The sequence below is a fragment of the Eurypyga helias genome, unplaced genomic scaffold (genome assembly GCF_000690775.1).
Source record: "Eurypyga helias isolate BGI_N326 unplaced genomic scaffold, ASM69077v1 scaffold38951, whole genome shotgun sequence".
Lineage (NCBI taxonomy): Eukaryota > Metazoa > Chordata > Aves > Eurypygiformes > Eurypygidae > Eurypyga > Eurypyga helias.
The window spans coordinates 506-27,673 of record NW_010230866.1 but is presented as its reverse complement, the minus strand read 5'-3'; the positions used below and the strand labels follow the sequence as shown (position 1 = coordinate 27,673).

The 27,168-nt window shown below is 39.9% G+C and overlaps 1 protein-coding gene across 1 annotated transcript; it reads right to left on the bottom strand.

Moving 5' to 3' along the window:
* Window positions 1-2,182: 2,182 nt before the first annotated feature.
* On the bottom strand, window positions 2,183-26,274 carry PAXBP1 (PAX3 and PAX7 binding protein 1; the record flags this gene model as incomplete). Its single annotated transcript, XM_010160880.1, has 17 exons — window positions 2,183-2,856; window positions 4,945-5,099; window positions 5,485-5,631; window positions 7,574-7,640; window positions 7,900-7,976; window positions 8,485-8,606; window positions 8,767-8,911; window positions 9,536-9,735; window positions 12,037-12,152; window positions 12,595-12,694; window positions 14,956-15,079; window positions 19,787-19,976; window positions 20,934-21,154; window positions 22,214-22,317; window positions 22,945-23,166; window positions 24,506-24,682; window positions 26,146-26,274. Coding segments are annotated over 17 exons (2,414 nt in total), but the record flags the coding sequence as incomplete, so codon positions are not given.
* Between the last annotated feature and the right edge of the window lie 894 nt (window positions 26,275-27,168).

Genomic DNA, 27,168 nt, shown 5'->3' with positions numbered 1-27,168 from the left:
ATCCAGCTCATGAAAATCCCAGTCATTGACAATTTTACATTCAATTTTTTCTTGCATGTTCTATATCTTCCCTTTTCCTAAGCAAGGCTAACAACCAGCGACGTTATTCCTTATTAGACTTTCTCAGGAGTGCCTGTAGAGTTCTGAGCAGAAATAAGATTGCTGTGTCACTTAACGTGTTACTACCTTCTCTCTTGGCACTTCATCATCATGTAGGGCATCAGCCTAGGTATAGGTTGCCCAGAGCAGCTGTGGATGCCCCATCCCTGGAAGTGTTCAAGGCCAGGCTGGATGTGGCTTTGAGCAACCTGGTCTAGTGGAAGGTGTCCCTGCCCATGGCAGGGGGGTTGGAACTGGATGGTCTGTAAGGTCCCTTCCAACCCAAACCATTCTGTGCTTCTATGATTCTATATTAAGCCTCTTAACATGCTACAATTATTTGTTAATTTTGATAGTGAACAGTGAGATAGACGCAGTAAACTGTGGGAGAATAATGTTAAAGCAACTGTCCTCAGATTATACCGCAACCAAGCAGCGGTTGTGTAACACTGCGTAAAGATCATTACATGAAGTGTGACCACTTTGCTACTAGCATTTAATTTGCATCAATTGCACCAACATGCCCACCCCGCACACACGCACGGTCACAACTGCGAGGGCAGCAGCTGTTCTCAGCGCTGGCTGCAGTCTTGTACCGCACCAGCCTGTGTTGAAGACTTCATCCTAAGGCCAGGTTAACCTTCGCAGAGCTTTATGCTGCAGTGGCCCGACTAGAAAGAGAAGCCAAACTCGACTGTGCGAAAGGTCTCTGCACCCCTGGAGGCATCCTCACCCCTGGAGATCCGGTGACTAGAAAGAAGGCAGGCATGCGGTAAGATGCAGAAAAGTCTCTGTATTGTTCCTCCTCACAAAAAAAGAATAAATCTCATTTTGCGTATTTTTGATTACCCCCTCCCTCAACCAAACATCTGACAACTTTCCATCTCTCTAAAGATTAAGTCACAGAGTGTAAATAAATACTCTTACAAACGTTGGTAGCATAGATTATGTGTCCTCTTCAGTGTAAAAAAAATACTAAAACCAGTAAAATTTTTAGCACAAAGAGGTCAAATCTGTCACTATTAAATCATGTAACTACCAGCATGATAATATTTCAAAATGTCTTACCTTCTCTTTGTGTACGTATATGAATTCCCGTGTTTATCCTATTGCTTTTTCAAAATAAAGACATTTCTCTTCACTCCAAAAATCCACCTTTAAGGATGATTTTCCCTTTGTGACATAATAGCCAGCCAGCACATGCTATTATCACTTCCTTTACCACGTTCCTAGAGGAATAAAGCTGACCAACTCGCACTGCAACAGCTCCTGGACAGACGAGTTTATTGAAACAACTTTTAAAAGCAGGTATTTCTGAATGTACTCCATCAACCCCAACAGCTCAGAAAAACAATTGTTCAGTGTCCAAATGAAGTGTGCATGTTACAAATTGTACATTTTTAATATACTCATTTATACCACGACATGAGCATAAAATACAACGATTTCTTATGTTATTGAGTATGCCAATTTGTTGCTACAGTTCCCCAGAAAAGTAGGGCACACCTGGAAACAGCTCTTAATCCATGGTTATTACAGCTGTTGCCATGCCTTGGACCCCAAGATCAAGTCACTGGTGCTCCTCTTTGAAGCATTTTCCTTTTAATTTACATTTAAATTAATTTTTTTTTTTTTCAGAACTATTCTTAGATGGTATTTCGTGGGAAGTGAAACATTTGAGTATTTACTACAATATAAATACTTCCAATCATAGGATATAAAATTTTTTTCACCTTCATTTCACTTGGCATCTTCAGCCATACCACTGAGAAGAAACCAGTTCCACATGTGAAGTTGAGAAGCCAAACAGTGAATTTAACCAACTTGCACAAGGAATGAGGGTCCAGAGTTTATGGGCAAACTATTACTCCCATAAAATGAAAGGTGTTTGGGTTTTAGGAACTGCTGTCGCTTATACTCGCACAGTGATCGCAAATTCTCATTGTATGCCTGTGTTAAAAAATAAATAAATAAAAATCAAGCATTGATTTGGGTTTTCCTTTCTGTTTTGTTTCCAACAAGAGTCTTAAGAGTTCCATATTCTGAACGCAAATGATTTTTTAGCTCTGCCAATTCGAGAGCAGCACAGCTGCTTTTCAAAGGTCAGGTTCCATTTGAAAATGTCTCTAATCTTTAGCTCAAATCATTTTCACATATTCAAATGTTTTGCCAGCCCTTTTGACCAATACTATGATCATTTTATTGTCAAATTAAGCATTTTTTAGCAAATGAAAAGCTTATTCCAACAGTACAAGACCTCGATATCCAGTGTGAAAGCAACATGGTGGTATAAATATATGCATACATTGTATTACACGTAATATATCGTACACATTCCAGTTAGCCGTGGAACAATTAACAGGAGTAGATGGCTATTAATCATGGGTACAAAGTATTTTTGTAAACAAGATTGCGAGAAATTTTAAGGAAAATCTGATTTCTGGAAAGATGACAGTCTTGGGATTCCACTTTTGTTTTCTAAGAAGTTGATTTTATTTTTTCTTAAGGATGCTGTATATAAGAATGCACTTTGTATTAAAACAAAGATCAATACTTTACAGTTTAAGAAACTTTACATATGTACATAAATTACACATCCGGAATGGTTTTAAAGCTCAAAATGAGTTGTCGGAAAAGTCTTATTTTCCTTCTATTAAAATCTTTAGCTCCTTTACGTTGTGATCATTCGCAACTGCCATAGCATGATCCAGCGCTCGGACACTCGCTAGAAGCTTGATGACCTGCTTGATGTGCTCCCTGAAAAAGCGGAAGGAGAAGTCAATACAGGAATGGAGCAGTCAGTACAGGTATTAACATTTCAACAGAAGGCTACACTCTGAACCCACACAGCAAATCGGTTTCAGGTAACTTCACATCATCGTCTCCTCTCCTGGCTTAGCCTGATTAAGTCGGTTACCAGCTTTGGACTGAAATGGACACATTTATTTTGGGAGTAGGAATTCATCATACAATACGGCTTAATACTAGATGCAGGATAACCTCAAGAAGCAGTCTGGGGTTACGTATGGCTCTATGCAACGAGCCACGGCTCTCCTGGACCAAAATCAAGGCAGCAAGTACGCTTTAGCGCACGCCTTACAAAGGTAGGAAGCTTGCCACCCATGAACCACGCTACAACCCAGGGAGCTTGGAGTGAACAGACTGCGAGGACGACTGTACTTCTTCGGCTGTCGAGAACAGTTCTGGTACCCTGCTAGGAGGACGGATGTGAAATTGAGACCAGACTCACAAAAAAATATTAGAAGTTCAAAATTAACCCTAAAAACAAACGTAGATGATCTGTGAAAAAGCATCCAACATCTGGAAAACTAGCAGCAACAGACATAGATACACTCCCTTTTCGGCAGAAACGAATGCATTTTTGTTTCAGGCAACTACACTATGTTTTATAGGAAAAGACGTGACATTCTTCAGTTATAAAAAGTAATATTTCTGCTGCAGACATCTGCTTAATGGGGGCAATGGCAACAGATTTGTTAAATGCCAAGGAAAAGCAGGAGGACGGAAGACAGAAATGAAATTAGAACGCACTACGAGAAAAGGATTAATTGGATGGTTCTCTCCCAGTACAAAGTTTCACCAAGGTATCGTTTCATTCTTTCAGATTCCGAAACAGGCTACCGTAAGAGGGAAAGTGTAATCTCTACTGGATTCTCTCTCAACACCTTCATTTCAGTGCCAGTATCATGCTAGGCTAAGCGTTTTGGTTTTAGAAAGGAGCGACAAAAGCCTACTCTGAATTTGAACCATGGGGAAACCTAATTGGTACGTGACACTGCCGTTACACTTTGGACACAAAGATCTGAGGCATAACCCGAGCGCAGATAAAACGCTGTTTGAGCACAACCCGCTGTGGCACAGAGCTCAGCGTTCTCTGAAAACAAGATGATTCATATGCCACGGCCAATAGCAACTCCCAAGACAGAAAAGTGTCTAATAGCCAACACGGTAACTGGAAAAAAATTGATACCAGAAAAAGAAAAAACCCAGAACCAGCCAACCAAAAAAACCCTCTTAACCAAGCTTTTTCTGCTGCGGTTTAAAAGATGTTTCTGTGTCTGTATTTCAGTGCTATGCACAAGATCAATAAGGGAGAAGGATCTAATCCCCCGGCGAGCCTCAATAATTGAAGAGTAACTCAACAATGGCTCAAGCAAGATTCAGCTATCAAAAATGACTAATGCAGGTAGCAAGGGGGTTTGTCTTTCCAAAGATTCACGTTTGCCGGAACTATCGACCTCAAAACCTCTCCTCCTCAGGCAACAGCACAGGAATAAACACTCTTCCAGTTTTGTTATATTCCGGTGTATCAGTGCCACAGTTTGGTCCTCAAGTTTGTCGCTGCATAAAACAATACACCCACAGCATTGCAGGTTACTTGACCAGCAGTAACTGTTACGAACCTAATCCGAACTTTTAATGGTGTTGGTTATCAGATAGAGGTAAAATGACTCCTCCATCTAGGGGAAAACTGGTTCATCTGGTTGGCTGTGTAAATAAAGTCAGAACTTTTGTACTGTAGACAAAAGCACAGTTTGTAATTTAGAAGCCATTATGCAGGAATCTGCAAAAGGTGGAACTGGTACAAAACTTGCCAGAATCAGTGACAATGAGTAGCGGTGCAAAATAGGTTACGGATTTTTAAAGATCTTCACCAGCTGCTGTTTTCAGACACCTTAAAAATCTCCCCATCTACCACCCTGCAACACGTTCCAAGTTTGAATTCAGAGAAGCTTCAGAAGACACTCAGTGGTCGGGAGGTGTGTACCCACGCTCGCGTGCAGCGGCAGAATAACCCAGAGCACAGGAATTAAACCAAGTTACCTCGCATTTCTCTTCTCTACATCAGAGCAACCGATGCTGTTTCTGTAAATCTTATCAGCCAGGTGAACAAGGTATCTACAGAAGTTTTCTAGCTGAGAAATAGTCTTGTCTCCTTTTAGATTAACGAACCACTGTTTGGGAAAGCAAGCGATTACCTAGACAAAACGGGAAAGAGAGAGTTAAAGACGGCATAACACAATTTTAAAAGCTCTCTAAACACGATTTGTGAAGTCCGCCAGGTAAGACTGCAGTGACAAGGCCCAAGTAAGTGAAACAGTGAGAAACCCACCAAAAAAATAAAATCCAAATTCAAGCAGTAAAACCTACACTATACCTAAACTACCCACAGCTCCGAGCCACTGAAGGGTCCTGCTTTAGTTTGTATATTTAAAAAAAGAAAATTAAAAACAGATCTATTTTTCACTGATGTTACAACTTCAGGATATCAAAGCTGAGATTTCATTGGTAATCTCAGGTTTTAACTTCATTTTTCCTTCCGTTTAAATTTGTGAATTTTAAACACTGTTTGATTTTACTTACACTTTGAGCTTTTTTAATGCTGTCCTCTCCATACTCAGAGTTTTGGAAAGCCATAAGAATATATCTATTTAGCAGACCATCTATTGACAGTTCCTGGAGAGTTTTGTTGGAAAGGATTCCATACCACTGGAGAAAGTTTCCCAATAACTGAAAATACAACACAGGATAAGGAAGTATTTAAAAATGCACTGAAGCCAGCAAGTTGATCAAACACTCTAGAGCCTCTTCAAACGCAACAGCACGGCCAAGGTAAGCGGTGGAAATATGCCTTCTGCTCACTTCAAAACTATTCGGACTCCATAAAGTACCAGCCTAGAGCGTTATGAATTCTCAGACAACCACCACCTCAACTGTGCTCATGTTTTGCACAAGAAATCAGATCAAAAGAATTAGTTCCAAGCCATTTTGGTCTCAAAATTTGACGTTAAGTCAGGTGAGGCCTAGCGCGTGCCACAGGGGGGCAAATTCACAGCCCCCTTGCCTGTGAAACCCCCAGTTATGCTGCCAGCACACCCTTGTTTCCAAGACAGAGGAGGCACAGAGGGCGTCACAGGCAGGGGTGCTGGCTAAGCCAGCTGTACAGCCGTTATTACCCACTGGCGCATGGCCTGTGGAGACCTGCTGCCAGCCTCGTATGAACGAGCGCAGCCAGCAGCCTACTCTTGAGGGAGATCATCAGGGAACAGTAAATGAGCATTTGCCTCCCAGCTTCTATTTCTGCTCGTCTGTGATGCTATAACTGACTTGCTAGCGCAAGAGAGCTGTATTTTTAATGCTTCCCTAAAATAAAACACAGCATGCATACTCCTAAACTGCCCAGGCTCTGACAGATATGCCAAAAGCAGGCAATTTCACTCCAGAGAGACACAGACCCTAAATAAGCAATATGTTCCACAACAGCATTTCAATGAATGAGCTTTGTGCATTTTTTGCTCTAGGCAGCATTTAAGAAGTTGACTTTTATTTCAAAGTTAAATAATTCAGTGCCAAACATCTTAAGTAAATGAAGTGATTGCTCTTGCAAACCTATTCAGAACAGAGTCTTCCTCACTGCTGCAGTTTAAATAGAAACCTCCAGGTAAGAGTTCTGTTTGCATGGTCATGGAGATCAGCAGTTCAACCAACACCGGTCTCACAGAACCATAGAAAGGTTTGGGTTGGAAGAGACCTTAAAGACCATCCAGTTCCAACCCCCCTGCCATGGGCAGGGACACCTTCCACTAGACCAGGTTGCTCAAAGCCTCATCCAGCCTGACCTTGAACCCTTCCAGGGATGGGGCATCCACAGCTCCTCTGGGCAGCCTGTGCCAGTGCCTCACCACCTCTCCGGGAAGAACTTCTTCCTGATATCCAATCTAAACCTCCCCACTTCCAGTTTAAACCCGTTACCCCTTGTTCTGTCACTACAGGCCCTTGTAAAAAGTCCCCCCCAGCTTCCTCGTAGCCCCTTCAGGTACTGGAAGGTGCTATAAGGGCTCCCCGGAGCCTTCTCTTCTCCACACTGAACAAGCCCAACTCTCTCAGCCTGTCCCCATAGAAGAAAAAGTAAAGTCTTACACTTTACTTCTCTGTTTAGTTGGGAGTTAATTGTCTTCACAGCCTTTTACTGAAGATAAACTACAACTGTCATAGCTTCTTAAAGCTTTGCAAACTACATTGCCCATTCCACACAAATAGGCTTTTTCTTTCATGCTCTTTGTCATTTCAATTAAACTAAGATTACAAATGCTCTTATACTTTGCAAACAGCAGTGAGCTTTCCAAAAGGGGCCAAGTTACTTTCATGAAGACTCTCACACTACATACTAAAAAAAACCCAAACCACAAACCAAGCTCTCTCATTCCCACGTAAGTGAAATAAAAGCAGCATATTTTATTGACAAGCACAATGACATTAAAAAAAATGGGTTGTGTATGCAAAGTAAACCCACAATGCACCAAAACGATGGTGTTTTCACTTGGCAATCTTTTGAAGAAGGCACAGTGCACTACCAAAGGCTAAGAATCCTACCATTTTCCACAAATTTTAAGTGGCTTTTATTGCTGTGCTGCCTAGACCAAAGATTTACCAGATGTATGTACCAACTTACCTTAACAGAGGACCAAAACTGGCGTTGGAAAAACAAATACGGACCAGAGTTCTTGTTTTCCAAGATGCTGGAAAGTAAGAGATTTCTTTAATGAGCAACCAAGACCACCTCTGTCTGGAGTTTGGCGGCTTCCTCCTTCCCACACAAGGTAATTTCTAGAAACATCCCCTTCCATCATGCTTGTCTGTGCTACATCCTCACAGCATGGTAATGAAAGATCTCCTCTATCCAGCCAGTGAATCATACTGGGAAACCCCTGTTAACTACCGGCAGAAGACACTGACTTGCTAATAGAGGTCTAACACCACAGCTGAAAGCAAACTTACTTTTTTGGATATAAGGGCATGAATACATCATCATCTAGTGTTCTCCTCATTCTTAGCAACAATGCCTTTAGAAGCATCTGAAACAGATAATGGTGGGTTTTTTTTAGAAGTGTCCAAAGCACTGCTTAGTAGTTAATCAATCAGAAATTGATTTTCAAAGAACATGGGTGACCCTAACAGTAAAAGACATACATAATTAAGCACACATATAAATAGAGAAGCCTATAATAACTGAAAGCTGAAGTAAATAAAACAACCAATTTTCAAGGCAATACATTTGAAAATGTTAGAGATCTGAAAAAGAAAAGCCTGACTCTTTGTAGCTGACCCTTAAAGCAAAACTGCAGACAGTACATTTGGTATCTCTTTTTATCTCTACCATCTATTCTGGGGAGACTTCACCAAGTTCACCCTCCTAATTTATCACCATACTTGCTTCTCTGTAACTAGGCTGCAGAGCATCGAGTAATTGCAGTATCCTCTTTCTTGCTCCTCACTAAGCATGCTGTGTTCTCCAATCTAGTGTAGTAAAAATATATTCAAATTACTTAAATTACAGAAGTTATTTAAGAAAAAACAACTTACCTGTGTATTTTTGTTTTCTGCATTCACCACTGAGGGATATCCATCTACCAGCTTCTGCACAATTGCTACCATCCTAGAAGTCTGTGTTGTAGAAAAAGGATCCCATATATTTTCAGAAATTACTGCAAGAGATTAAATAATTACTCCACTTGTGCAAATACTCAAATACAGGTACTGAGACAGTCAGGCAGTAATTTACAAAACAGTAAAATCTGAAACCACAAACAAGCACCAGGTTCCACACAGCCCCCTTTTCCCCCCATTTTGTTTCTAAGACTATACCTGTTAATTTAGGAAGAACAACCCTCTCTACAATAGTAGGCAATAGCGAAATATCAGCGTCATCTTTCACTTGCTCCTGTTCTTCACAGCCATAAAACAGCAATGATTCAAACCACAACATAGTCTCAAAATCTCGACACTTGCCCTAACAAAAAAAGGGAACTGAGGTTAGATTCCTAAACAGAGATTTGAAGTCAACACATTAAAAAAAGTATTCTATATGCAAGTATGATACACTCACAAATCAGAACAAAACTACTTTAAACAGCCTGCCAAGTGTGCTAAGCAGGCAGGGGAAGCAGCAACTGACCCCAGTAACAATGTGAAAATGTAGTCCTTTTCTGTGTATGTGTCAGATACTCATCTGCACTGGGGGGGTCAGAAAAAAAAAAAAAAAAGAGGGACACAGTGCCTCAAGAACAAACAGTCTCTTCATATGGCACAAGGATGCCCTTTGCCTGTTTTGGCTCCCCCTACTTCTGAAGCAGTGATACTACTTTCAGAAACAGGCAAGCCTGCTTCCTGAGAAGTAAAAAAAATCCTCTGCCTGGGCACTACCCACAATGATAAGTTAATTTTTCCCCAAGTCGAGTCTGTTTTGCTTGTGATGGTACTTGCTGAGTGATCCCTCCCTGTCCTTATCTCAACCCGCAAGCTTTTCATTCTGTTTTCTCTCCCCTGCCCAGCTGAAGAGGGGAGTGACAGAGCGGCTTTGGTGGGCACCTGCCTCCAGCCTGGGTCAGCCCATCACACTTGCAGAGGACCTTACCTCCAAAGGAGTCCAGATAAGCAGCTGAAGTCTGATTAAAGGGTTAAACAGCTTTGGTAAACAGAGGCCAATATAAGCATCCTTATAAGAAGCAAAGTACTTTGCACGCCAAGCTTCAAACTGTGACTTAATACAGTCAATTGAGTAAAAGCTTTCCAAAACATCTTCAAAAACTTTGCTGGACTCTTTCAGTATACGATCTGGCAGGGGAGAAAGAGAGTAGTAAGTTAATCACCTATTCCTTGTAATAACTTTTCCAAGGTAGACTTTGATTCTTACTGGCATAAGGTAACTCCTATAAACAAAACCAAAAAACCATCACCTTTAAAAGTTATGTTACTTCTGCCTCAAATATACAAAGCAGTAAAAGCACGAGCACGAGTACCCTCTGACACACTGTTTTATCTCAGGTCTTGTTTTAAACGTTTCATAAAATGATATTCCGTTACCAGACACTGGACTGATGATGTGTTGGGCTGTATTCAGCGGGGATCCAACTTCAAAGCTGGCCTTACTCTGCATGGGAGTTTGGAACAGCTGATGTCCACGTTGCTTCCAACCCAAAGTATTCTACAACTTTGCTCATCCAAGCACGAGTAGAGCTTGGCACCTCAGATAAGCCAACCGAGCCGGCACTTCAGGCAGAGCAGGTCCCTGCACACACCATGCTAAACTGCTGAACATACCATGGCTGTTCAACCATTACAACCCTTTACCACCTTCCTTACAGTTATTTGTGTTTACAGTACCAGTATTCTATGCAGTCCAGATTTTTTTCTCTATATATTATTTTCCCTTCATCTTTTCTACTTTCCAGAGTTAGTTTCATTTTCATCAGTCATTGTCGCTGCAGCCAAAGCTTTAGGAGTTAAGTTACAGGAGTAACCTGTACACAGCTAACTAGTACACACAGCAGGTAAGAGACAGGGCTGAGGAAACACGGTATTATGTCATCTAAACACACTTTTCACACTGGGATCAAGAAGAGATTCTACAAATAAAGTTAGCAGGTCCAAAGTGCATCCCTCTGTTCCATCTAGCTCACTGCTGATGCTGGACTAATGTGGCAGCTACGAACGACAAAAAAGAGCTTCAGAAATACTATGCTTACTCAGAAACTGATGAAACGCCTCCAAAAGGCTTTAGTACATGTAACAGTGCCAAGTTACAAGGAGCAATTCAGCCACACCGAATTTTTAATCTAGATCACTTAACTTAAAAGTTTATTATAGCACCAAACAGCCCTGAACAGTTGCTCTGCTCATCAAAGAGCTCTCCCTGCACACACGATTCTGGTAAATCAGCCAGCAACTGAAGGTGCGGAAACTGCTGGCACTTCTGAAGGATCCAACTGCTAGACAGTTCAACTAATTGGTTTTTAAATCTGTTCGTACTTTGGGTCTCCACAACCACCTACAGCAGTGACTTTGGCATTTTTATTACACTCTCCGTGGGAAGTGACTTGTTTACTTTAAAGCTATCCTATCACTTCATTTCGTGCCTGCTAGCCCTCATGCTGTGACAAGTCAACATCGTTCTCCTAGCTGAAGAGTCCAGAACTGTTTAATCTTTCCTCACATACAACATAAGCAATTGTATCTATGTGATCCTTGCTGCTCCCCTTCTCCACATATCTTCCAATCTGATTAAATTATCTTTAATCAGAAAGAATGACGACCGTGCTTAGGTTCAAAATGAGAAGGTAACAGGATTACTACAGTCACGTTCTACTTTCTTCACCACCTGTTCCAAACCACTGGAATTGTTTGCCTTTTAACTGCTGATGCAAAAGATGACTGTTCCATCAAACTATCCCCACTTCCCCAAATCTCAGGTTTCTTGCAGTTCTCCCAGCGCTTTAGAGGCATCAGCTTAACTTACAACCACATTTATTGCACAAGTAGGGTTATGCGTAACTGCATAATAATGGTTACTTTGAGCAAACCATCATAAAACTGCAGATTATTTTCAAATCAAGTCAGTATCACAAGATCTTTCTGCAATGACTGTGTTCAACGTTGCTTTCTGTCATCTACAAAGTTTGTCTGGCTGTAACAAGAGTCTACTGTCACTGCATTTCTCGATGCTTATGCAAAACTCCAGAGAATACTTACTTATCAAGCAAAAAAAGGTTTCTAAAGCGCTGAGGTTTTCAGAATTTCACATGTAAAAAACCCAGGTATTTGAAGGATGATAAACCATGTTACAAATTAGAAGGAAGACTTAGTATCCAATGAAGCTCACTGCTTGCCAGCAAAAGAATGAGTTAAATAAAAAGAATCTCACGAAGGATGGGGTATTTAGTTAGCTGCAAGGTGCACAACAGCTTGGAGAAAGAGACTATTTTGGCCACACTGATAATCCAGCAAGGAACATTTCCTAAACTTTCTCCAAAAGAGGGAGAAATATACAGACAAAGCTGCATTGGGATCATTTCAGAACCCCCACCTCTCGTCAAATTTTCTGCATTTGTTACATAAAGCTTCAGCAGCTTTTCTAACCTCGCTCCATGTTGAAGTTTGTAATATCCGTTGAAGTTTCCTCATCATCACTGGAAAGGCCTTCAAGGTGATCTGCCATCTTCCCAGTTTGCTCTCTTGCTTGTCTGCGACGAGTTCTGAAAAGGATCAGCAGTAGAAACCATTTATTACGTGCGTCCCCCCGCCGGCTATACAACAGATCCGCTTAGCTTGTCCTAACTTCTAATGGAAAGGAATTCAGGTTGAAACCGAACTTTCATTATGTCACCACCTCAAACATTCCACCATGTTGCTGCCTCAGTCAATGGAGGAGAAACCAGCACAGACCACAAAGATACAGAATGTGTTTCCTATGGTTTCTTTAGTGATTTTTAGATCAGTATCACACAATGGTGCCCGGTTTTGTGCACTCGCATTAGACGCTGGGATCTGCAAGATCCTACCCAGCACACTAGCTTAAGTGTTTTCTTCCCTTTGCAGAACAGGAGCAAACACCGCTACTTGCGTTACTGTCTCGCACAGGACAACTGTATTCTGCAAGCAGGCAAAGACAAGGGGCGAGAAATCTCAATACTCTACCTCCTAGCCTCTCTTTCTGCAGTCCGACGCTTTACTTGCTCTTGATAGATCACTCTGTCTCGCCCAAAAGACTCAAGATTTGGTGCCATCAACGCTTTATCTGTAAAATTACAGTGATGAAAATTACAATGTTTATCTCCGGTTATATAAATGTGTTGTAGGCAGTTTCATAAGAGCCTTTTACCTACTTTAAACTAAGTGTAATTTGAAGTAGAGAGTTGAAGTTTTCAAAAAGATGCCCCCAGAAGCCTGAGTTCACAAGTGTAGAGGTTAAAAGAGGAAGTAATGGAGCTCGGAAAAAATCTCCACTTAAATAGTTTTCACCTTACTTCACTCTTGTCCCTCTCACAACAGTGCCCAACTACACAAAAGTCAACAGTTTTGATAGGAATGGCTTAAATTGAATGTTCCAAGACAGAAAGTGCTCCTTACATAAACACATTCCCCATTTATTTTTTGAAAAGAGAGTGAACAAAAAGAAAGGCAGGGAAGAGTGACCAAAGCAGACACATTCAGAGTTCCAGTCATAGTGTTTTCTACGTTTCTATGCTTTAGACTGCCTGAACTTCACCACACATCAAAATCTACAGGAAAATCAACCATCTTCGCTCCTCTTCTTAAGCGGCGACTGATTACAGATAACAACACAGCTAACCAGGGAAGCCGATCTGCAACCAGCAGGCAGACCCAGGAGTGTTTCCAGTTCATCCTTCCCAGGTATATTTAAAAGTGGGTGGAATGTTAGCCAGTGCTCAAGTCCACCCACTAAAGCCTACCCAAATTTCAGGGGTAAATTTACATGTTCTAACTAAACCTATTTACAAAACCACCATTAAAAATATTAATGATGACCCATCAGTATTCCAATTCTATAGCAGAACTACCAAGAGCCTTAACACACAGATGAAGCCTTCATCTATCCAGTTTTTAAAATGGTATTCAAAGCTGAGCTCCTTGTCTTTACGCAGACGTACAGCAAAAGTTGGCAGACAAACTTAAATTCACTTCTAGTCCTTCAGTGCTCTGACAGTGTGTGAGGAAAAGCAGACTGTCTATGTCCGCAACACATATCAGATCAAAGACTGGCCTCAATTCCTAGTTTCTGCGATAATTTGAGGGACAGAACCAAACGATTTCCAGACAAAGTGAAATTCATTCTCAAGACTCACAGATACTAAATAAGAACTCTATTTCAAACTCAGCCTTGACAACAACTATTCCCACCCAGCCAGTAAATTCCAGTCTAAAATAATCCACTCTAAGCTTCTTTTAGGAAATAGGTTCATAGTACGTTAGGTTTTTAGTTCTCACAACAGCATTTTCATGGTAGAACTGCAAGGCCTACACGTGATGCCTCGGGCTCCAAATAAAGCCCTAAAGGGAATACGTATGCTAAGCACTCCCGAAAGGTATGACCAACTCTGGCATCCTAATGCTTGATCACCCTCAGTAAACTCTATCTCATGGTATTAACCACTTTGCATCTCTGGACACACTGTGACAGAACAGAAAATGGCTTTTATTATAGGGTTTTAGATCAGCAATAGGACAGACAAGAAAGCCAGTTTTAGAAATGGGAAGCTCTCCAAAGCAGAAAGATGACTACTATTAATACGGTATTTTACCCGGCGATTAGCATGCTGAATAAAACCTCCTCCAAGGACAGTGTATTTCCATCCCAGTTAACATTTATACTTTTGCAGAGTTTTACATACTGAAGAGTAATCACCACACGGAAACTCCTCAGTGAGAATCCCCCATCTACACACCCTCAGTAAGAAGGTATTTTAACTGGCTAACTTGAAGCTGTATTTCATATAGGGTCACTTTGTGTCAGTCAGATTTTTAACAATGGCACCAGTCTCTTCCAGGTCCTTAGATTTACCACGTAAGTGTCTAAAATGAAATACTTATGCTGCCTACAAAATAAAGCATTAGACAGAAGTCAGCTCCAGCCCTGTGCTTCATGGCTTTGTACAGAGTTAACTGTAGATGTTACAGGAAATCTATAGATTCAAGGAGGTTAAAAAAAATCCCTAACAACAACAAAAGTCCTCAGATGAGGAAAACTGGGAGTCACATGCTACCACTACCGCTGCCATCATGCATACATTTTTCAGTGCTAGGAAAGAGAAAATACAGTTAAGAGCAACAGAAAGGAGAGATGAAGTCAGAGTTAGAACGGCTTTGAGTTTAAAACAAACCGATCAGAGAACTTTCACCTGAACTTGCTTCTACCTATCTCAAGAGTAAGGATAAACTTTAAGATAGTCATACTTTCAACATTTACATTTAAATTACGTCATACTAAGTAAAACAAGGTTGTTTAATGAATAATAAAAACCTTCAAGATGGACTGACTTGAATGGCTTGAAAACTCCGAAGATTCATCTTTAATATCATCTTGTCGTCTTTGGACAAGGCGGGAAGCTCGCTGTTTGTACAGCTGGTGCATTGCAGATTCAAGGTCGTTAATCAGAGGCACCTGTAAAAATACAACACACTACGTAATACCAAATTCTTCAGGTGCTGAGCTTCTGGGGTACCATACTATTCCGAAGCATAACGCTGTCACCGCACTTCTAGCGGCACAGAGTGTTGCCTTTTACCCACTTGTATCGTTTGGACCAGTAAATGGTTCAACATGAAGAAAATGCATGCATTTAACAACGCTGACAGCTTTCAACCACAGCAGTGGCATTCTGAAAGTAACTTCTGTTGATTGAATGAGTCTACACAGTCAGACAAGCATTTCAGAGTGTGAAATGTTATTTCAAGTACTCCTCTACCAAGTGCATTACGCAGTGTTACAGTGCTTACAATTCCCAGACCTCACTGTTTCCTCTCTATCTTTAAACAAGAATGCCTAAACCTGAGTGTACACAGTGAAAAAATGAAGTGTGAATCTACCCTCCGAAAGGCAGCAGGTATTGTTCTGCTGTAATTCCTATTAGCGTAAGATGAAACATTATTCTTGAAATGCAATAAAACACAGCAGAAGCATGTTATGCCAACAGGTAATTCAAATCAGCAAAATATTACTCTAGCCTATCACTACGATTGAAATTGTACATTTTTGTGAGTTATTAAGTATAACCTTTGAATAATACAGACTTAAGTTGGACCAGATCTGCCACTTTTTCTTTTTTTTAAAATGGACTAAATTTCAGTAGCAGTTGTAACCAAAATAGATGATGTTATGACAACTTGTTCACTTTTACAAAAATTCATTTCCCAGGACAAGTTAAAATTAGATTATAGTAAATGTTGAACTGCAAACTGGAACTTTTCACAATGTCTGAATTTGGAAAGGAAAGTCCTTTTGGTATGAACACTTAAGCCATATCCTCCTCACCTCTGAGACATATGCTTAGTCCACAATCTTCCAGCCTTTTAGCTCAAATATTTCATTGCTGCCTACCATCCAGGATTAAGTTTTTTTCAAAACAAAAGATAAAAATCAGAAACTGTTTCCTGATGTAATTTAGAATGTGACTCAGCAGCTATTAGAGAACCTCCTCCACTAAAATACAAGATTATACCTACACAAGGCCACTTCAGCTATCTGAGAATGACAGACACACCAGAGGAGATATTAAAAGGAAAGAAGATTAGTTCTCTGTGTTATAAATGGGGCTACAGGGATTAAAATGAAAACGACTCCGCACCAACTCAAAATATGCGGTACTTTCTTTTGGAGAAAACAAAGTAGAGAGAAATAGGAAGAGGGAATATTCCAGTGCTGGAAGTGTATATTTGGAATTTTAAAAAATTTTGAAAACAGAAATAGTAATTAAAAAAAAAACACAAACCACTTTTACTGCAGTTCACAATAAAATGTAAAACTTCTTACAAGTGTAAAGGGAATTATAAAATCGAAAAGTTAAATGAGAATTTCTCAAAGCATCCCTACAGGTTCTTTCTGTAATTGCCTCGGGATTAAAAAACCCAGCTATACATTCACAGATACATGAATCCACTCGCAATATTTCCCATTCAAAACACAAGAGACTTAGAAGCCGTTATTCTTCTACAATCAGTATTGTAGTTGATAAGTGACTGACAATTTCACTGACTAATATAAAGTTACAGCCATCATTCACTGTGTTTTGTTTAGCCAATACCTTACATTCAGTGTTTTAGGGTGTTTGTTTGGGTTTTTTTCCTTCACTTTTGCTGTAAATAGCGCAAGAGGAAAGTGGGAAGCCCTCTGAACATTTAGATGACAAGGCTCATTTTAACATTGTCATAAAGTGTGTTTTGATAATTTGTCTTTGCAGGTAAAATAGCAGTTCATCTAACTGTGCTGTCAAAGATACGCTGGGAACAATTTAATCTTTCTGTATCCCTTGCATATTCCTGCATTCAGAGGGTAAAGACACTGTTACCCCTTCCTAGCCTTCTCAGAAAGCATAGGTTTGACAGTAATTACTTATGAAAGAAGTCATGCAAGCATCTTCCACTCCATTGGTTTTATCATTTATGGGAAGGGGGGAGGGGAGGAGGATCATAGAGGATTTGACATTTCTATTGCTCTTTTCTAAAATCTGCAAAACATCTGCCTCATTATATTCTCCTCTGCACCTTACCAATGAGCAAAGAGTTTCTAACATTCAGAAGCTCCTCAAACAGAATACAGACCAAATGGTTTTGCTTGGTTGGGGGTCACGAAGGGTTGGGTATGGTGAGTAGGTGCAGAAATAAGATGGTAGGGGAAAGAGAGTCTTAATTTATGATGATGGGTTTTGTCCTCCAAAACTAAGTCAACTGGCACACAAGAGAACTCTAGGGGAATGGACTCCGTTGGAGTGGACAAGTACATTGTGAACCCATTTGTGCTTCTTCAGCAAACCACTTCCTCATTCAGATCAGCACCAACGTGAATTTGACTAATAACCGGGACTAGTCCTAATAAACAGTAAGTGTCAAAGCATCATATTAGAAAGGATAGGGAGGGACCTAGTTACATATATATTCAAGATATGTGCTCATGTATGTATGCGTGTGTATGTATATATACACACAGATATATACAAACACAGTACTGTTATTACACATAGATACCTATTTTATATGCTTATGTATGTTATAATCACAACAGCTACATACATTATATATTACACACACACACACTTTAAACACGAAGTAGTCAGGGCCGCAGGTTCTACAAAAAAGCTGAAGGTAACTTATCACTACACTCAAAAGATACAAAGAACTTACTGTTCTGCTGCATTTCATTTAAATAAAAATTGATACCGATTGCTTCATTTTGTCCCCTCCCCTGCCTCATTTTTAGAAAACCCTGTGGTGTAATGTGGGCTACTGTTTTTGACTTCGATAGTACTTTCATCACTCTAAAAGCACTGAATTCCAAAACAGATTATCTGGCCAAAGAACTGAGAAATATATATATACATGACATCATAATAAATTAAATGCTCTTGTTAAACTGACCATGTCACCTAATTTGCAACTCATTGTACCTACAGGTCCTGCAGTCACCTCCCACTGAAAACAGCAGAACTCTGTGAATGCCTCTCAGAAGCATGAGATGGTAAAAGTCTCAGAAGTTCAATGGACTGGCATGGCAGGTGGGCTATGGGGAGGGTGGTTTCCAGGTGTAGAAACCTTAAAAGACCAACTACCAGGAAAGCAAAGGTATACTGTAAGAAAGTAACTTTAACAGGCCTGTTAAAACTATCAGCAGATGATTTGCAGTGTAACAGCTGCATGCGACTTATTTACTAGTATAGCTAGATAGGTCAGTAACTACAACCTAACTGAAGTTGTTACACTATGACTTAACAGTAAGTTTTCCTGCTTTATACAAAATCTGGAAGACTAAAAAGCTTGGCTTATACCCAGAATGGTGTATTCTAGAACACTTTTTTTAAAGAAAGTACGTGAACAAGACAGCATGGGCTAAAACAGAACCTCCAGACATGGTTTATAGTTATCACAAAAGAAATCTAACAACAGGTCTTTAGAAAGCAAACGCCAAATAAAGAGACAGGTATTTAACTTGCCTTATGAAATCCAAATTTATCTCAGAGAAAGAATATAAAGCTATCTTTAAGTAGGAATTTAGGCATCTGGACAATCAGCACCAACACTGCTGCAAAGGAAAGTACCTTTACTACCCTCAACAGCTCCTGCCAACACAGACTCGGGAATACCGCCTCTTCAGCGGCCAGTGTCCACTGTGGCTAAGCAACCTGCCAGGTGGATTAACTGGTCCGCACTTCCTGGGTTTGTTCCTGACCTAGCTAGTCTTCAAACTACACAACCGAAGATGGGACTCTCCCAAAACCACTAATGCTGGGCAATCAACGTCTAACTGATTAGCAACCGGAATGCCTTTATATTCCTTTCCCACAGCTAACAAGGTAGGTAAGCCATATCTTCAACTACTCAAGAAACTCTCACAGCTAATTAAGAAGATACTATTCTATTGTATTCAAGCCAGGCTATTTCTTCGTTGTCTTCTATGTACTGCTACCCAAATTTTACAGCTCCTGTGTGTTAAATCCATATAATTAAATATATATTCAGGAGCTCCTGTTGTATTTACAACAATGTAATTAAAGCATAATGAACAACATGAGAAAGAAAGACGAAGTTTTCAAGTCAGACATATACAGAAGTATCACACTAAATGAAAAAAGCGTATTTTTACGTCTGGGTGTCTTCAGACAACTAGACTAGTTTTAAAACAACTTTTCTTCAGACACCAGAGCAATACCAAGCATGTGAAATTGCCTGGCAGGAGGAAGTTTATAACAACGCACAAAGCACCAGTCTTTATTCCTGTGTTCATAAAGCAGTCCAGAAACTAGCAATGTTGTAAATAAGCCCTCATTTCTGTTAGCCTGGTATCCAACATAGTAAAAAGCAGCACCTGAGTAAAGTTGAAATGCCAGAATATCTAACAAAATCCTCAAGACACATAATCTAAAAGTGTTATTAGGCAATCTAAAGTCAGCGTTCTCGTCCACTGTGAAAGAGAGGTTTCTCATAACCAACTCAACATGATGAAACGTTATCTTCTGAACTCTCAAATAACCAAACCTTTAGAAGAGTCTGTTCTCAGGGGACTTTGTTTTCAAAAACTGAGGGAGACGTGGTGTTTGGCATGTACTAAGAGTCCCTATTTTTTTTTTTTGAAAAAAGATGAATGTTTTTGCATCCTTACCTTTTCACTGAAACACTCAAGCAAGTCTTGGACATACCCTCGCATTTCTTGCAAAAACTTATACTGTTCACCAATACCCCCAGAAGACCCTTCTAATCTTTCAATTGCCTTGGTAGAGTCCTCTCGGCTTTGCTGATGTTTCTCATACTGCTGCCGATTAGCTCTGTGCAATTCTTTCATAGAGTCCAACCTGAAGGGCAATGGATAAATAGCAAATTTACATCCAAAAGGCTATGTATTTCAGACCATTGAGATATTAAACAGACAGTGCAAGTACCGAGTCCATATATGGGAAATACTGCAAAGACATATTCGCTATGTGTCACTTTCTCCCCTCTCTACATAAAAAGCAAGCCTAATGGTTTATATGAATCGGATAGATTGTGCTGAGTGCACTGCACTGCCCACTCCCACAGGTGTTTACAGGAGCTGATAGTGCTCAGAATAGCACAAGGCTGGCCCTGAAGTAAAACTGGGAGGAAAGGTATGGGGCGGTGGGGTTGTGTGTGGGAACTACTACAGTTCTACAGTGTGCAGTCTTACTCTGCTACTCACTTGAATCACTGTCAAAGGCCGTAACACTACGAGGGGCATACAAACCAATTTTGGAGACATGCAAAGTGCAAGCTGTTCATTACAAATGATTTCTCACTGCCACTGGGTTGTTCATTCAGTAGGACCTTTTGCATACCTGACAAGCGGATTACAAGTGTTTACAGCAAAAAAACACCCTGTATATGCTAGAATTTAAATTCTTTATCTACTGAAGGGGGAAAAAAAATCTGATTGTTTAAAAGAATGGAACTTGACAAGCTAAACACCTCACTGGCCTTCCAATTCTTGACTATAAGACTCTGCAGTGTCCAGAAGATGCATCTCAGACCTGTCTTCAACAAGATCAATGGCCTCATATTTAAAGCTTCACTTCCATAGAAGCAATCCAAGGAGATTTTCGAACACAGTGTCAATGTCATCTTCACTTTGAGTTTTTTTTGTTTGCCTTTTTATTTTTTTTTTTTTAACGGATGTGCCAGTCAGTACTTTTCCAGCGATGAAACTCTGTGTTTGCTCACCGAGACTAAAAGACGCCTGAGGAACAGAAAGCTAGGGGACAGGTCTTTAAGTCTAAAAAGATGGTCTGTCCTACCTGTCTTTAAGCTGTTTCTTTACCAAATCAATAGTAACGGGAGTCATCTCATTACTGGGAGTTTTGAAAGGAACTGTATTATCTGTTTTTTGAGACTTGGTTTCCGAAGATCCATACGCAGCGTAAGTGTATGGAATGCCATAGGATGAACCATAGGACAGTGTCTGGTAAGTGTTCTGGTAGTACAGATTATTCACTTCAGCAGGCTGACTTGGTTGAACCTAATGGAAGAAGAAATGCAATTGCACTATATAGACTTCAAAGCAAGGAGAAACTTATTTTCCTTCACATGTCAAATGTTATAAAGTGAAAAAGGTAGGCAGGTACATTTACAAAACTTAATTATCAAGTGGATTGAAGTGTAGAACTTCCAACACCTAAGGTGAAGAAAAATTCCCTCAGAAATACTGGACAAACTCTTAGTATAATTCTAAATATTTGTACTTATAACAAGTTATTAAATGCTAATTTTAACCATCTTACAAAATAATCAAGTGCTTGGGACTACACTATATTTTGCTAAGAGTATTTAACAGAATGACATAGGTTCTTAGAGTCAGAGTGTTTGTGATTTTGTTGAAATGGTTTTACTGGGGGTTTTGTTGTTGTTGTTGTGTGGCTGGTTTGTTTGGTTTTTTTTTTTTTTTAAAGCAACCCCATCCTCTTCAACTGAGCGACAACCTCACTATGAATGCACAGACAATACATGGTACAACCTGCTACAAATTCCAACTCGGTGCTGCAACACAAGACAGAACACATGCTGTTTACAAAGACTCTACAAACCCAACAATGGACATGAACGGAGGTCTCCTCAAAGCCACATTATTCTAGATCTGGTTTAGGCTGCACATAAATGCTGTTTAACAGCACCACAGTCATAGAATGGTTTGGGTTGGAAAGGACCTCAAAGACCATCTAGTTCCAACCCCCCTGTCATGGGCAGGGACACCTTCCACTAGACCAGGTTGCTCAAAGCCTCCGGCAGCCTGGCCTTGAACACTTCCAGGGATGGGGCATCCACAGCTTCTCTGGGCAACCTGTTCCAGTGACTCACCACCCTCTCCGGGAAGAACTTCAATCAGCATCTACCCAGAACAGAGAGACTAATGAAACAGATGCCACTGGGTACTTAAAATCTGACCTCTCATTTCTCTTAAAGAATATGAGAAGTTACTGAACTTCTCAGATGAAACAGCCATCTGTAAACTACTCAAGTGTGTAATGGATTTAGCCAATATATGCAGAAACAAACCAAGAGTTCGCAACTAAACACATGCCTGAGGTATGTTGATTCCTTTCCGTATCTGTTCTTGCTCCCATCTACTGAGTTCTTCATCTTGCTCCCCTGCCACCAGTGCTTCATCATCGCTTCCCTCAATACCTTAATACCAGTAAAACAGACAGGTAACAAAAAAAGAGAAGATAATGTATTAATAGTAAGGGCCATGAGTTCAAAAACGTGAGACCTTGTTTCAGTGGGAATATCTCAGTGCATCCTCCTTTCCTCTTTACAAGCAATTAAGAACTGAATTACTATCACAGAGATTCCACTTAAAAAAAAAAAAAAAAAGCCCCAGTGGGTAAATCTGCAATTAACTGCTGGTAAAACCGCCTAAAGTTAAAATCCTACATCTTACTAATTCTCCTTTTCCAAGAGGTTATTTTACCTGTTTGTCAGCAAGAACAACGCTATACCAAAGAACTAATGACTTCTTTTTTTTCCACAACTGTACACTTCCTAATAAACAAAGCCCAGGAATAATACTAATTGATCCTTTGTTTAAGTTTCTCCCAGATTCAGGAGAGTTGTGCGCTTCTAAGCACAGGAAAATAATCTGTGCTCAAAATTTTATACGCAGATTCCATCATGCAGCACTTCTCCTTGGAAATGGAATACAACTCGATTCACACCTTTTTGAAAAATGCATTGTTTAAGAATGTTGAATGGCAGCACCTGCAGGGAAAACAGTAAGAATGTTTATCAGCTGTCCTTCTAAAAAGGTTTTACCTATTTCCTCAGCAATCTTTTGCCTTTGGGATTTTTCCTTCACTGTAAAAACTATCCTCCTCTTCTCGTCATCATCTTCATCATCACTGGCATCATTTTCATCTTCTCGAACAAGGCGGCCTTTACCTGGTTCACTGTCAACAGGGGTAAAGTCTCCAAGTTCACGAGCCATTTGACGCTTTTTCCTAGCTGCATGAATAAAAGCAGCATCTGGGATTTCTCCTGTAGATAGATGTTTGTACCGTTAAACAACCACTGCAACAAAACAGGTGTCACAACTTCTTATTACTGATCTCTGCCACCCTACCAAATCATCTTTGCAAACAGAAAAAAACAAGGGGAGGTGGAAATCCATACTCACAGAAACATTTGGAAGCAACTTAGGAGATGCAACCCTAATGCACATGCAAACTTTATGGCTAGAAACCCTCAAAGCTAGGATCTTTCCCAAAAAGTCTGGCTCTGCTTCCAGCAGCTCACATACCGTAAGAGCAGGAGTCTAATGTTTCCATGGGAAATATTCCTAAGAAAGTGGAAGCCCTTTACAAGAGCTGACTATTGCAAAGGGAGGAAGAAAATAAGGTTCTTGACTATCACTTCCTGCCCCGATATTGCTCCCAACAGCTCTTCTTTTGGGGGAACAAAAACCATCAGCCATTTCAACAGCTCGGAGATTAAGAGGACACCAAACCAGACAAGGTTAATATGAGAAGACCGTACAATCAAGGGGAAACATGAAAACAGACCTAATTGAAAAAAAATTTACAATCCCTAGCACAAAATTAATGCAACTTACGTAAGACATATGAAGAATGGTCCCCCAAATCAATTTTTTGAAACATGAATAATTTTTAACACTACTTTGGTCAGCCACACACAAAAAGTAAATTTCAGATTCTCTATATACTTGACACGTGATACTCTATTCACGCCAGCACAACCTTCAGAGATGCAGTAACATACGTATCACACCACTTTGCAATTACCCCTAACAGGAAAAATGATTTGGGAGTCAACTAGGAAATTATTTTTCCCCTTGAAACATGACAAGTCTTGGGACCCAGGACATCCATCTTCTATCTGGGGAGCAGGCTACCATGAGTTAGCTAACAATTGGTAAGCTAGCTTCAAAAATACTTTCTCAGATCAATTTCTTTGGCCTTGGGGCCTGACTAGAACCTCTTTAGACAAAACGAGATAGGGAAACATTTGAGACACCTTGCAGACCTGTAACTGAGACATTGAGATTAAAGACAGAATTTGAATTGAAAGTGGTTAAAATTCATGATAAGTCACCTATTCCAAATCTAGAAGTTCTTGGCTGTCATCACTTTAAAAGACAAAGTCCTGCTTTTGACATCAAGATGAAACATTCTGTAGTAAAACATATTCTCTCATAACGCTTGTAAAATTGAAAAGCTTTGGAAAATAGCAGATTCCTGAATTTTCAGATGCCGTACATATTGCTGGAAACATCTCCTAACTTCTCAAATACATTAGTCTGCTGTAAACTCTGGCTGAAGCATTTTTTTAAGACACCAGACATACTACAACAACCAACCTGGGCGGAGAACGTTCAGTGACGACAGAGCACTTGAAAAAGCCCCACCAGCTTTGGGTTTTTCTTCTTCCTTCTCACTTTCAACTTCCATTTCTTCTTCACCATGCTCACTGTTTGCAGTCCCATCTTCCTGCCCTACGTCCTTGATCTGTCCTGTCTTTTCTAGCAGTGGTTCGACTGGTGAGACAACAAAGCCCGTGATTTACTCTTTTTATAAAGATCACTCCGAAGTATTTTAAGATCTAAAAATCTAATCTAAAAATCTAAGAACTAAAAATCAAATTACTGTGTTAAATGATAATTTTATTGTTTGAGATCCAGTAAAATATGTTGTCACTAACTTCCTCTCAAAATAAAATTTGACAAAGCAGACATCCCAACAACCACTAAATATTCTGCATATTGCCAAGTATTAAAGTGAGAGCACCCAATAATTATGATCATATGTGCAACCTATCCAGACATATCTGATTTTTTTTAGACTTCAGCATTTGTTTACAGAATCCAGACTACTGACTCAGTAGCAGCCATGAGGTTTTTGCACTATAACCAAACCAAATACAGAGACTGCAAAAGAGGCAAACAGAAAATAAGCACACATTAGCCATGTGCAAAATGCATTTTTTTTTAAGGATCTCTCTGACAGAAGCAAGAATTAAGATCTAGGTTTCCACAGATCACCTGAACATTAGCCACAGAGATCATTAGTTCTGGTTTCGCTCATGTCCCATACCATTGTACACGCAACTTAAAAGATTCTAATAAGAAAGAATTTGTGGGTTTTTTATATGCAGAAAAAGCCTTTTAAAAATATTTAATATTTTTAAATTACTAATTGAATTAAACTTAAAAGAGGGCAATTTTCTGCATGGGACCATGTTCAACTCTCATACACTTCAGCTCCACCATTGCAATCTTTAGAAGATAAGCCTCAGCTTGTGCTCAGAGCGTTGCAGGTTATTACTTGACCCACAAAAACGAAACTGGCAAAGGAATCATTACGCCTTACCAATGAGCTTGCCTAAAACCCGTAACAGAAGTACAATGAAACTGAAATTCCAGGGTCTATTCCAACCTCTGGAGGACTGTACATTGTTGAAAGATCCTTCTGCTACACCACTTTCATCCTGTCATCTTAATCATGAAGCCTACTCCAAGGTCCAAGACCTGAAACAGCCAGCTGTTGAATAACTTACTTAATAACAAAGAACACCACTCTGCTCACCCCATAATCTTCCTTTTCGAGAATATGCGTTACAAGGATGCATTATGTCACATAAGCACCAGGCACAGTTCTAAGCTAATTTAATTCCTTCCTGAATTCTTCCTTTCAACAGGAAGAAACTCATCTGACATGAAGAGCTGAAATACAGAAACTACTGAGGCCTAGTGACAACTGTGTATGTAGCTGAGAAGTTTCATCCTTCTGCATTCATTGCCCCATGAGAATCAAAGAACTCTCTACCAGCTTCAGAACAGCATCTGTAAGGCTCAAATGGACACATCTAACATATGCTTCACTTCAATTCTAAATGCTAAATCCTCTAAAAACACTAACAATTCTTATGGAGAACAAGTAATTTGTATTCACAGTACTTCATCTTTTCCATTACAAAAGTTACTGTTAGTTTTGCAGTTACCATCTGTTGGAGAATTGACCTCTGTTCTAACTTTTGATTTTTCAAGATCTTCTTTGTATTCTTTCTTCAACTGCTTTACAATCTTTTTGCTGTAACTTGATTTCTTCACTTTAAAAACTTCTTCAGTTTCTTTAAAAAAGAAGTTGGAAAACATTGCATTAGACCTGTCAAGAAGTATACTCCTCTGTCAAATCTCATAGTTTTGTACCTAGAACTTATTAAATGCCCCTAACAACACAATTTAATATTACTTTACGTTTGCACTGTTGCAACAAAACCAGTCCCATACCCTTTCTTGTGGACTCATGTCTACCTCACGTCATTTTCAAGTGCATGCATCCCTCTCACACCGAGGTCACAGAAAAGCAAGGCAGAAGTTACACAGCAGTGTACACACATGGCCTGCTTTTATCTGACTGCAGTTGTCTTTTTAATGTTTTTAAATAAACACACACACACCCACCCCCCCCCCAGCTGATCCTTCACTGTGACCACGAATCTGGAAGAAAATGACACGAAGACCCAACATTTTGGGCCACCAGCCTTTTCACAGCCACACATTTACACAACCAACGTGTAAGGGAATGGCTGGGTTTGATTGTACTGCCAGTTCAAATGCCTGCAGCACTACAACCTACCAAAAGGTATGCAGTAAGTTAAAGAACTACATAGCACAGAAAAAACAATAAAGTTTGATCTAAGAAATCCACAAGTGTTTGGGGTTGGTGTAAGGCTACAGCGTAATTCCATGTTTCCAGAATTTCTGTCAAGATTTCAAATCAGTAGTCTTAGAATCCAAGTTCCAGTGATTACAAAAGAATTCCTGCTAAGAAAATTCAAGATGCAGGCTAACTCTCCGGCTGACAAAAGTTATCACAAAACTAGGCTCCTCATTTTATTCACCCTGAACTTCTGAGACGCAATGAACTCTGGAGCTTGAAGAGTGAATTTTGATAATTTTTAATATGCAGTTAACTATTACCCATAATCAGATTGTCTGAGCGCGAATGGACCAATTTGTGA